Raw genomic sequence first — 13536 nt, 5'->3', positions numbered from 1 at the left:
TCCCCTGGCGTGTGCACACTTGAATTGTGGCGCAGATCTGGGATCGGTTTTGGCAAGGCCAATGTGGATCTTTTAACATTTGCAGAAAACACGGGCCACCCGCTGTTTTCTTGATTATGGACAGAAGTGCCCCGCTGGGGGTGAATGCCATGTCACATACATAGCCCAGGACTCTGGTGTACTCAGAAGGGTCTGTCACTGATTTTGGTGACTTCTTGCTGGCCAGCAAAGACATGGCACACAAGCATCAATGATGCTGCTGTTAAGGACACTGTGGTGTCTTTCCCTATGCAGGGACCTGCCATCCCAGGCAGGAGGCAGATTCTGCACCCTCGGCCAGCAGGCCAGCACTGTGGTCTCTGGGGGCCAACCAGTTGAGGGAGGGAGAATCTGATTGAAGCTACAAAACAGAGTGCTTGCATTTTGAAGTGCATTGCGTTGAAGTAGAGCGTATTTGAAGCTTGGTGCAGGCGAAGACCTCTATCGCCATATCAGTGCCCCATTGAGGGGACACTGATTTCTTCTCTGAAGGAAGAACACTCCCATTCCATGCTGGAACTTTATTGGACAGCCATTGCGGCTTGTCATGAGCACATTAATGGTTCCACGCCAAAGCACACATCTTTGGTTCTTTAAAGGACCCAGGTATACTACATTTTGAGAGCGTGAGCTTTTCAAAGTATACTCCTTTGGCCGTGTGGGTAGGAGAACATTTTCTGCGCATGTGCACTATCTAGTGTATTTGGTTTTCAAGTACTTTGGTTTTCAAGTACTCTCTCTCCTACCTATAGCTGGTGTGTGGTAAGCACACTGGTGCTGTTTTACTGGGGCTCCCGCCGCATCGTCTAAGTGGATGCTGCATACTGGCGTTGGTTGAAGAGAGACCCCTGACATGATTGTGAAGCAATCATGTCTTTGGTTGTACGGCAGTACATAAGAAACGCGCTATATAAATTCTTCATTCGTGTCACTCGTGACACATGCGCTGTTGTGCGTACACCCTCCTCTGTCGCAAAAATTGGGCTGCACATGGATGGCGTGCGCAGACATCCGCAGACTCTCCTGATGGTGATGATTACATCACATGGACAGTGCACGGACGTTCATGGAACTCCAGAGTTTCGCTCCCTCTCACGCACAGTTTGGAGCGCAAGCTTTTCAGGGTATACTGTACTCCTTTGGCCATAAGGACAGAAAGGCATGTTTTGCTCATGCACTTGCTATGGAAATTTGTTTCCATTTTCCATATTCACCACATCTTGTGCACAGTTGAGGGTGCAAGCCTTTCAAAGTATACTACTTTGGCAGCCGCGTGAGCGCGGAAAAACAAATCTGGCGTGCACACTTGCTAGTGAACTTTGTTCCCAAGCGAGCAAGTCACTTGCGCAGTGTTGTATGCGCACAGTAGACCCTCCTGACGTAAATTATGTCATGCAGACGGTGTGCGTAACGCGGATAGCCGAAGTATACTTTGGGCTTTAAGGTCTGCGTTTTAGGCTTGTTACAAAATTTAATAGTATCATCATGACCTAATGGTAGATCTGGAGGCTATATGTTAACCTCGGTTTGAGCCTTTAGAATCCTTGAATATAAGGATGCTGCCCTGTCATTGGTAATCTTCATGCGCTATTGGTGCATTCCTTTTGCACCCGATTTGCGTTTGGTGATGTTGTGTCCGAACGCGGCGTGTATGCCTAAAGTCATGTCGGGAGTGCGCTCTCGTTCGAGCTGCCTGTCCTGTAAAATCTCTGACTCAGAGGAAGTAAGGAGACTTGCTTTGTGCCCTGTGCGAGTTATACGCATGTACATTGAGTAGATACAGGCTAAACGGTTGTCTGACCAGCCTTTTGTCATGTTTTCCAACTCGGCTAGTAAGAAGCCGCTATCTAAGCGATGTCTTTCACATGGAATTGTAGAAAGCTGTCTATAGCAGATAAAGAGTTGGTTCTGCCTGGAGGGGTGTGTGAGCACTCTAGGACATGGAAATGTCATGGGTTTGGTTTAAGATTTTGTGCGGATGCCAGTTATAGGCATCACTGCGCACGTTTGTCCGGTGTACCGGCAAGATCTCACTGCGGCGATGCTTTAGGGATTCTTTAACTAGGGGCCATCGCTCTTTTGAAAAAGGGTAATGTGGCGATGCTGGTCCCTTACGTTTAGTTCAGCGACTTGGCGGGGCGTGAATATAGGTCCCATAGTAATGTGTTGTACCGAGTTGACCGACTGAATGGGAACGTTAAGTTATGCATTAACTACTGTTCCCAGAAGGAGGGAAACGAGGTACAACACCTCTGGGCCCCGCACAGTCGGGATCCCGGTGAAGAGCTGGACTGAACAAAGGGAATGACGCATACGACTGCATTTATATGCTGTGGGCAGGTAGCCCCGCCCACGTCGTCATGCGTCATTGGCCTTTCAGGCGTGAATAAAGGTGTCTTCAGCAGATGGCGCTAGAGCGCGATATCCCATAGTAATGTGTTGTACCTCGTTTCCCTCCTTCTGGGAACAGTAGTTATATGCATAACTCAACGTTTTTCGTGGTGAGTCTGGTGTGTTGTGGAATACCTAGCATTAGACAGGTCCAGATCCAGCGTCTCCAGCATCCGCAAGCCGTCCTCGCTGAAGAACAGGTGGTTCCCGCTGGTGGTGATGCCACACTTCCGGGAAGGTTTTCCTCCACTCATCAACTTGAAATGTTCAGACTCCAAAACTCCACCTATGAGGCAATCCATACAGATCCATACAGAAACATCTGCTCTAGTCAAGCTTCTGGAGAAGATCTACTCTTAAAAAAAAGATAAGGGAAGCTTTCTGCAAACATTACTGTTAAATGTTCTGAAACAAGTAGTAACATATTAGATGAACGTCCAAATTAAACTGTAAAGTCCCCCTGTGGTGAACAAAATCCAGCTTTTAATGTTGTTTATGTGTCTATGTGGTGTTTTTAATACGCTTTAAGACACACCATGTGTAGTTACTTTAATTGGGAGTAATGCAATCTTGTAACACATTACTTTTAAAAGTCCCCCAACACTGATTATGACAAACGTGTTTCAAATGCAAACACATCTTTGTGTTACTCACCTAACCACTTTCATTTTCAACAACTGAAATACTGTGCAACATATGTTTGCTTCCGTACCTTCAAAATCCTCCTTCAGGAAATCTGGATTCGGCACATCTGGAACGGAGCAGTCGGACCCGGAGTATCCCGGATCACAGATGCAGTGAGTGCCTCGAACACACACCCCGTGGCCGTGACACATGTTCTGGCACTGGGGGCCGATGTACACGCTGTCCAGGGCCCATGTGGGCGGAGCCGCGCCGGCGGGGTAGAACCCTTGGAACCAGCGGAACCGCACTGATCTGAGAAGCACAGAAGCACTGTGACACACTGCACACGCTACAGTCGACAGCAGCCCAGCTCACAGAACACGAGAACCGCTTCCAGTTCACTCAGAGGAATCTGGCTCCCAAAAACATTCTTTATACATTGTTCTCGTGTCTTGTGCACTGGTCGGGGTCTTTTTGGACCCCAAATGGCGCTTGCTGAAATAAAAAAAGGTTTCTTTGTCCAAATGGCATGAAACTTTGTACAGTTGTCAACACTTTCTAGATCTACAAATAAAAAAATGAATTGGAATGATATCTTTTGTTATGTTAGTTTGGGGGAAAAGTCACACTTGAGCTGTTTGGGGTCTCCAGAGACCCCAGCAAACAAAATGGCATTTTGTAACAAAATATATATATTTTTTAAACAAATGTAATTTTACTCAGTTTATTGATGTTTTTACTCCACATTTGTGCAGTATTTGGAGGATTTATTATATATTTTTAATTTATAAAAAAAAAAAAAAATTATATACAAAAACAGCTTTTTATGTAAAATTCACTTTATAAAGACCCACAAATTTTAAGTTTCATTAATGGGGATAACATAGATAATTGGACATTGTTTAGTGTAAGATTTTTGGCCATCTTTTGGGAAATGCAGTTTTAAAAATAGAAAATGCCCACTTTAACCAGTAGACGGCTGCAGAGCTCCACTATTTGCTTTTGGACTAACTGTTAGACATCTTTTCACAACTTTTTCCAGTTGGATTTATAACTACATATTATGAAATCACAATTATAAAAATAAAAGTTACTTTTTGTCAAAGTTTAGCATTTTTTGTACTGAAAAAAACAGTTTTTCAATAATGTTACATTATGATTAATCTTACACTAAACCGAGTCAAATTATTATCCATGTGATCCCCATGAATGAAATTTAGAAATGTGGGTCTTTTATAAAGTGAATTTTACATAAAAAGCTGGGTTTAGAAATCTATTATTTTGTTAAAAATGACATATTGTTGGCTGGGTTCTCTGGAGTGTAAACCGCAAACGAAGAGCACACAAGGGTTAAACGTCCGTACTGTCCCACGCACCCGCAGAGTCTCAGCTTCCCGAAGTGGATGACTTCTCTCCTCCATCCCTGCGCGGTTCCAGGATAGTAGACGCTGGCCGGGTGGAGTTGGGTGGAGCAGAGCGAGCTGAGCCGAGGGCCGCCGGCACACAGAGGAACCAGCAGATGCCATGTGGCCCCGAAGTCCCGGGAGAACTCCAGGCGCACCGGGTTCAGGGAGGAGCTCTCGGTCGTGCAGCCCACATTAATCTACAGCAGAACCAAAGCAGGGGCGTCACCGAGACGTACCACAGATACACAATACAACCATCAATATAACGTTACAGTCAAAGGGTTAGTTCAACCAAACATGAGTATTCTCTCATCATTTACTCGCCCTCACTTCGTCCCACACCCATGAGACTTTCTTTTATCTTCGGAACACAAATTAAGATCATTTTAATGAAATCTGAGAGATACTTTTCTTACTTTCTTATTTTTGTCGTGTTTCCAGTCCAAATATCCAAAAATTCTTAAATCAAGGAGCATTTACTAGAGAAGGAAAATTACCTGAGAAATGATATCTTGTTTCTGGAAGAAAAATAACTAAATTAAGTGAGTTTTTGCTTAAAACAAGCTAAATGATCTGCCAATGGGTACAAGACTTAACATCTAAAGTAAATATCTCTTGATTACAGAATTTCTAGATATTTGTACTGGAAAATAAAATAAAACTACTATGTAAGAAATTTATTTTACAATCTCTTGAATGTTTTGAGGCGTCAGAGTTTTGGGTGAATAGACTTTCAACAGAGGCACAGAAATATAAATGATCTCCATTTGTGTTCTGAAGATGAACGAAAGTCTTCTGGGTTTAAAAACTGACGACAGAACTAATTAAATGTTCATTTTTGTGTGAACGTTCCCTTTCAGAAAGGGCTTGTAAATGCCAGCGCTGATCTCTCAGAGCTCTACCTCGAACTGGACGATGGTGTTCTCGTTGACGTCGATGTCTCTGGTGGTGATCGAGTGTTCGCCCAGATCACTGGACATGAACACCATGGCCGAGTCCTCTTCCCTGCAAGCACAGGCAGGGTTAGGGATGGGCGGATCGACACGAGTATCGCAAGTAAAAATATCATACTCGAATAAACATATCGATACTACAGTTGTTTTTTTTTACCAGTGATTTTGTTTATTTTACAAGAAATTTAATTCGTACAATATGCATTGAATGGATAAATAACTATGTTAGTGAATAATTGTGTAGTAGAACTATTTTCCAGCTCATCTGAACACACGCAAATGCTGCAAGTCAGAAGCAATCAATCACAGAGAGCGTTCACACACCGCCGACACGCGTTCACACACCGCCGACACGCGTTCACACACCACAGAGAGCGTTCGCACACCGCCGACACGCGTTCACACACCACAGAGAGCGTTCACACACCGCCGACAACCGTTCACACGCCACAGAGAGCGTTCACACACCGCCGACACGCGTTCACACACCACAGAGAGCGTTCACACACCGCCGACACGCGTTCACACACCACAGAGAGCGTTCGCACACCGCCGACACGCGTTCACACACCACAGAGAGCGTTCACACACCGCCGACACGCGTTCAAACACCACAGAGGGCGTTCACACACCGCCGACACGCGTTCACACACCACAGAGAGCGTTCACACACCGCCGACACGCGTTCACACACCACAGAGAGCGTTCGCACACCGCCGACACGCGTTCACACACCACAGAGAGCGTTCACACACCGCCGACACGCGTTCAAACACCACAGAGGGCGTTCACACACCGCCGACACGCGTTCACACACCACAGAGAGCGTTCACACACCGCCGAAACGCGTTCACACACCACAGAGAGCGTTCACACACCGCCGACACGCGTTCACACACCGCCGACACGCATTCACACACCGCCGACACGCGTTCACACACCGCCGGCTCATGAGCTTTCCAGCTCATCTGAACACACGCAAATGCTGCAAGTCAGAAGCAATCAATCACAGAGAGCGTTCACACACCGCCGACACGCGTTCACACACCGCCGACACGCGTTCACACACCACAGAGAGCGTTCGCACACCGCCGACACGCGTTCACACACCACAGAGAGCGTTCACACACCGCCGACAACCGTTCACACGCCACAGAGAGCGTTCACACACCGCCGACACGCGTTCACACACCACAGAGAGCGTTCACACACCGCCGACACGCGTTCACACACCACAGAGAGCGTTCGCACACCGCCGACACGCGTTCACACACCACAGAGAGCGTTCACACACCGCCGACACGCGTTCAAACACCACAGAGGGCGTTCACACACCGCCGACACGCGTTCACACACCACAGAGAGCGTTCACACACCGCCGACACGCGTTCACACACCACAGAGAGCGTTCGCACACCGCCGACACGCGTTCACACACCACAGAGAGCGTTCACACACCGCCGACACGCGTTCAAACACCACAGAGGGCGTTCACACACCGCCGACACGCGTTCACACACCACAGAGAGCGTTCACACACCGCCGAAACGCGTTCACACACCACAGAGAGCGTTCACACACCGCCGACACGCGTTCACACACCGCCGACACGCATTCACACACCGCCGACACGCGTTCACACACCGCCGAAACGCGTTCACACACCACAGAGAGCGTTCACACACCGCCGACACGCGTTCACACACCGCCGACACACGTTCACACACCACAGAGAGCGTTCACACACCACAGAGAGCGTTCACACACCGCCGAAACGCGTTCACACACCACAGAGAGCGTTCACACACCGCCGACACGCGTTCACACACCACAGAGAGCGTTCACACACCGCCGACACGCGTTCACACACCACAGAGAGCGTTCACACACCGCCGACACGCGTTCACACACCGCCGACACGCGTTCACACACCACAGAGAGCGTTCACACACCACAGAGGGCGTTCACACACCGCCGACACGCGTTCACACACCGCCGACACGCGTTCACACACCACAGAGGGCGTTCACACACCGCCGACACGCGTTCACACACCGCCGACACGCGTTCACACACCACAGAGAGCGTTCACACACATTCACACGGTGTGGTGTGTGAACGCGTGTCGGCGGTGTGTGAACGCGTGTCGGCGGTGTGTGAACGCTCTCTGTGGTGTGTGAACGCGTGTCGGCGGTGTGTGAACGCTCTCTGTGGTGTGTGAACGCGTGTCGGCGGTGTGTGAACGCTCTCTGTGGTGTGTGAACGCGTTTCGGCGGTGTGTGAACGCTCTCTGTGGTGTGTGAACGCTCTCTGTGGTGTGTGAACGTGTGTCGGCGGTGTGTGAACGCGTGTCGGCGGTGTGTGAACGCTCTCTGTGGTGTGTGACCGCGTGTCGGCGGTGTGTGAACGCTCTCTGTGGTGTGTGAACGCGTGTCGGCGGTGTGTGAACGCTCTCTGTGGTGTGTGAACACGTGTCGGCGGTGTGTGAACGCTCTCTGTGGTGTGTGAACGCGTGTCGGCGGTGTGTGAATGCGTGTCGGCGGTGTGTGAACGCTCTCTGTGGTGTGTGAACGCGTGTCGGCGGTGTGTGAACGCTCTCTGTGGTGTGTGAACGCGTGTCGGCGGTGTGTGAATGCGTGTCGGCGGTGTGTGAACGCTCTCTGTGGTGTGTGAACACGTGTCGGCGGTGTGTGAACGCGTGTCGGCGGTGTGTGAACGCGTGTCGGCGGTGTGTGAACGCGTGTCGGCGGTGTGTGAACGCTCTCTGTGGTGTGTGAACGCGTGTCGGCGGTGTGTGAACGCTCTCTGTGGTGTGTGAACGCGTTTCGGCGGTGTGTGAACGCTCTCTGTGGTGTGTGAACGCGTGTCGGCGGTGTGTGAACGCTCTCTGTGGTGTGTGAACACGTGTCGGCGGTGTGTGAACGCTCTCTGTGGTGTGTGAACGCGTGTCGGCGGTGTGTGAATGCGTGTCGGCGGTGTGTGAACGCTCTCTGTGGTGTGTGAACGCGTGTCGGCGGTGTGTGAACGCTCTCTGTGGTGTGTGAACACGTGTCGGCGGTGTGTGAACGCTCTCTGTGGTGTGTGAACGCGTGTCGGCGGTGTGTGAATGCGTGTCGGCGGTGTGTGAACGCTCTCTGTGGTGTGTGAACGCGTGTCGGCGGTGTGTGAACGCTCTCTGTGGTGTGTGAACGCGTGTCGGCGGTGTGTGAATGCGTGTCGGCGGTGTGTGAACGCTCTCTGTGGTGTGTGAACACGTGTCGGCGGTGTGTGAACGCGTGTCGGCGGTGTGTGAACGCGTGTCGGCGGTGTGTGAACGCGTGTCGGCGGTGTGTGAATGCTCTCTGTGGTGTGTGAACGCGTGTCGGCGGTGTGTGAACGCTCTCTGTGGTGTGTGAACGCGTTTCGGCGGTGTGTGAACGCTCTCTGTGGTGTGTGAACGCGTGTCGGCGGTGTGTGAACGCCCTCTGTGGTGTTTGAACGCGTGTCGGCGGTGTGTGAACGCTCTCTGTGGTGTGTGAACGCGTGTCGGCGGTGTGCGAACGCTCTCTGTGGTGTGTGAACGCGTGTCGGCGGTGTGTGAACGCTCTCTGTGGTGTGTGAACGCGTGTCGGCGGTGTGTGAACGCCCTCTGTGGTGTTTGAACGCGTGTCGGCGGTGTGTGAACGCTCTCTGTGGTGTGTGAACGCGTGTCGGCGGTGTGCGAACGCTCTCTGTGGTGTGTGAACGCGTGTCGGCGGTGTGCGAACGCTCTCTGTGGTGTGTGAACGCGTGTCGGCGGTGTGTGAACGCGTGTCGGCGGTGTGTGAACGCGTGTCGGCGGTGTGTGAACGCGTGTCGGCGGTGTGTGAACGCGTTCACACACCACCGACACGCGTTCACACACCACAGAGGGCGTTCACACACCGCCGACACGCGTTCACACACCGCCGACACGCGTTCACACACCACAGAGAGCGTTCACACACCGCCGACACGCGTTCACACACCGCCGACACGCGTTCACACACCACAGAGAGCGTTCACACACCGCCGACACGCGTTCACACACCACAGAGAGCGTTCACACACCGCCGACACGCGTTCACACACCGCCGACACGCGTTCACACACCACAGAGAGCGTTCACACACCGCCGACACGCGTTCACACACCGCCGACACGCGTTCACACACCGCCGACACGCGTTCACACACCGCCGACACGCGTTCACACACCACAGAGGGCGTTCACACACCACCGACACGCGTTCACACACCACCGACACGCGTTCACACACCACAGAGGGCGTTCACACACTGCCGACACGCGTTCACACACCGTCGACACGCGTTCACACACCACAGAGGGCGTTCACACACCGCCGACACGCGTTCACACACCGCCGACACGCGTTCACACACCACAGAGGGCGTTCACACACCGCCGACACGCGTTCACACACCACAGAGAGCGTTAACACACCGCCGACACGCGTTCACACACCACTGAGAGCGTTCACACACCGCCGACACGCGTTCACACACCGCCGACACGCGTTCACACACCACAGAGAGCGTTCACACACCACAGAGGGCGTTCACACACCGCCGACACGCGTTCACACACCGCCGACACGCGTTCACACACCGCAGACACGCGTTCACACACCGCCGACACGCGTTCACACACCACAGAGAGCGTTCACACACCGCCGACACGCGTTCACACACCACAGAGAGCGTTCACACACCGCCGAAACGCGTTCACACACCACAGAGAGCGTTCACACACCGCCGACACGCGTTCACACACCACAGAGAGCGTTCACACACCGCCGACACGCGTTCACACACCGCCGACACGCGTTCACACACCGCCGACACGCGTTCACACACCACAGAGGGCGTTCACACACCACAGAGAGCGTTCACACACCACAGAGGGCGTTCACACACCGCCGACACGCGTTCACACACCGCCGACACGCGTTCACACATCACAGAGGGCGTTCACACACCGCCGACACGCGTTCACACACCGCCGACACGCGTTCACACACCACAGAGAGCGTTTACACACCGCCGACACGCGTTCACACACCACAGAGAGCATTAACACACCGCCGACACGCGTTCACACACCACTGAGAGCGTTCACACACCACAGAGAGCGTTCACACACCGCCGACACGCGTTCACACACCGCCGACACGCGTTCACACACCACAGAGAGCGTTCACACACCACAGAGGGCGTTCACACACCGCCGACACGCATTCACACACCGCCGACACGCGTTCACACACCACAGAGAGCGTTCACACACCGCCGACACGCGTTCACACACCACAGAGAGCGTTCACACACCGCCGACACGCGTTCACACACCACAGAGAGCGTTCACACACCGCCGACACGCGTTCACACACCACAGAGAGCGTTCACACACCGCCGACACGCGTTCACACACCACAGAGAACGTTCACACACCGCCGACACGCGTTCACTAATAAATTCCAATTAAGGCGTATTGAATGTTAAAATGCCTTTCAAATATAATGTTAAGTGGGTCATTACCCATTTTACTCTTAGTAATTCAATAATTTGAGAAATGGAGGGATACTCACAGGCCTCCTCTCTGATACGGACAGTAGAATCCCGTGTTTCCTCCGGGGTAAAACAGCCAGTTCCCGTCCTGCGGGCCCGACTCAAAGCTCTCGAGGATAACCGGCACACTGCTGACGCTGTTGCCGTCGATGATCAGGTCGTCGATCACCCACACCTCCTCCTTCTTACCTGAGGATTGAGGAAAACACTCAACAAAGCTGACACAGTTATGCTTAAGAACGCTGTGGGAACAGTACATTTCTAAAACAAGTGTCCAGCTTTATTGTCGTGATTACAGCATTGTTTAAAAGGTAATGATCATGTCGGTACAACATTCTCCTGACATTATTTGAAGGTTTATTTGAAATATTCCTAGTACAAATAACATCATAATAATGTTCCGAAAGTGTTGATCTTAGAACTTTTTCATCAAGAACATGACTTGTTGTCCAGCACAAATATCTAAACATTCTTAAATCAAGATACATTTACTGGAGAAGAAGAGTGACTGAAGATATTAAGTGTTGGTGTCTGAAAAACGTGTACAAATTAAGTGAGTTTGTGCTTAAAACAAGAACAGATATCTGTGCATGGGGTCCGAAAGATAATCTTGTTTTGCCTTTGAATTCAGTTTATTTATTTATTATCCTGCTTTGAGCTCAGACTCCCTTCATTTTTTAACTTCATTAATGGACATTTCCCAAACACACTCGAAGCGCTCGACCAATCACAACACACTGCTCCAGCCGACCAATCAGAGCACAGTGTGCTTTTCAGAAGGAGGGGCTTCATAGAGACAGGAAGTAAACAGAGCGTTACTGACAGACTGGGAAGAGAGCCGCAACAATGAAGAATATGAGGAGAATAATCAACATTCAAGCAGGAAAACCTGTTCTAGTAGAGCCTGAAACAACATCAAGACTGTAAGAGCGCGTAACAGGTCCTGTTTAAAGTGTAAGATTAGCACACTACTCTTCTGTATTATGAACAAACTCATCTCCATATGGCACTTGTGATGGTGTGAGTGAGGCGTATGTATGTGTGACCGTGACTTACCGCTGTTGTACGGCTGCCACAACCGAAAGCGTGTAGCGTTTGTCTGCGCACTGGGAGGCAAAGACATGTGAACAAACAGCGTGTCTGTGGAGGTGGGGAAATAAAACTCGTCTATAAGCAGCCAGCTGATCCCTCCATTCACCGAATACTGGACCAACACGGAGTGAGAGCGCTCGGGCACGCCTGCACACACACACACACACACAACATGTGTTTACAACCCGCAGAACACAGGGAGAAAGCCTTGAGATTGAACACGCTTCACGCCAGACTCACCCTTCGTTATGAACTTGAATGAAAACTGGATGTACATGGTGTGTGTGCAGTCTAGATCTGCTGAAACCAGCATGCGCAGTCCCTCCTGCAGGAGAACAGGACCGTCACCCCGAGACAACACAAGGATTTATTGACATCAGCTGATAAAACTCCTAAAGGTTTGATTCATATTGAATGCATGAGGCAGAGCAGTCCTTCATCGGGGTGTAGCGAGACCCTCATGTCACGATGCGATACATATCACGACACTGAACTCACCATACCATATTACTGCGATACTCCAAGACATGTGGGGAAAGGTTGACAAAAATGTACTATTGATTAAACTGCTAAATTTGATATTACATTGTGTGTGTAAATGAACAGGCTTGGACTTGGTGCTGAAACCCAAAGCACAGGACAATAGAGACACCAGAATAACAATATTCATGATTCTGAAGCTGAAAATACAGAATTATTTTAGACGAATATGCTTGCGCTCTTTCACTGACTAGATATATTTAAAATAATTTAGGCCACTTTTTACTGGGAACATCAGACATGTGGCATTATCAGGACACACAGATATTCCCCCATTACAATATTATACATTATATTCAACATTAAATATAGTAGTTTAATGTAGTTCTGACACTAAAACTCTGTAAACTTGAATTTTTTCACACAGTAATTTTTATTTAGGGTGAACTATCCACGATACATGTTGTATTTTTGTATTGCGATATATTGTGACACGATAAATAGTTCCACCCCGGGTATTTCAGTCGTTCACACTATACTCACGCCTTTGAAGATGAGTGCGGTTCCTGATTTGAGAGGTTCTCCGCTCAGCGTTCCCCGCTCCGCCCCGTACACCTCGGGCCACACGTCCGGCTTCAGGTTCTCGTTGAAATCTTCCTTCAGAACCGACGGCAGAGCGAGCAGAGGCACACAGTGAGCGCCACCGAAGCCCTTATCACAGCTGAGCGAGAGAGAAACAGTGTCACCGCAGGACCGCTGAGCAGCGCTCGAGTGTATCAGGAGCCGCGTCAGCGCTGCACGATTCATGAAGCCGCACGCGATTAGGCAAAGGCTGCGATTATTTTATGTGCAGCTTGTCAGTGAATCACGGCTGATCAGTAGTAAATACTCCATCTGAACACCAGAGGGCGTGTCACACACACACACACACACACACACACACACACCACATATCCATCTGAACAC

General features: G+C 50.5%; 2 protein-coding genes across 2 annotated transcripts in view; both read right to left on the bottom strand.

Moving 5' to 3' along the window:
• Positions 1-13536, bottom strand: part of reln (reelin) — a gene marked incomplete at its 5' end in the record, with an annotated part of 86479 nt that overhangs the window by 38249 nt on the left and 34694 nt on the right. The window contains 8 exons of the mRNA XM_056244599.1: positions 2566-2716; positions 3143-3366; positions 4431-4657; positions 5363-5465; positions 11019-11187; positions 12055-12237; positions 12331-12415; positions 13114-13291. Coding sequence (XP_056100574.1) covers positions 2566-2716; positions 3143-3366; positions 4431-4657; positions 5363-5465; positions 11019-11187; positions 12055-12237; positions 12331-12415; positions 13114-13291 — 1320 coding nt within the window. The remainder of the gene's footprint in view (positions 1-2565; positions 2717-3142; positions 3367-4430; positions 4658-5362; positions 5466-11018; positions 11188-12054; positions 12238-12330; positions 12416-13113; positions 13292-13536) is intronic.
• LOC130079361 (src substrate cortactin-like) overlaps positions 1-13536 on the bottom strand; it is a 97633-nt gene that overhangs the window by 64277 nt on the left and 19820 nt on the right. The gene's annotated exons all lie outside the window — the stretch shown is intronic.

Source organism: Rhinichthys klamathensis, unplaced genomic scaffold, assembly GCF_029890125.1.
Source record: "Rhinichthys klamathensis goyatoka isolate OS25496 unplaced genomic scaffold, OSU_Roscu_1.1 h1tg001016l_1, whole genome shotgun sequence".
Taxonomy (NCBI): Eukaryota; Metazoa; Chordata; class Actinopteri; order Cypriniformes; family Leuciscidae; genus Rhinichthys; species Rhinichthys klamathensis.
The sequence above is the reverse complement of the archived record's forward strand: the minus strand, read 5'-3'. Positions and strand labels throughout refer to the sequence as shown.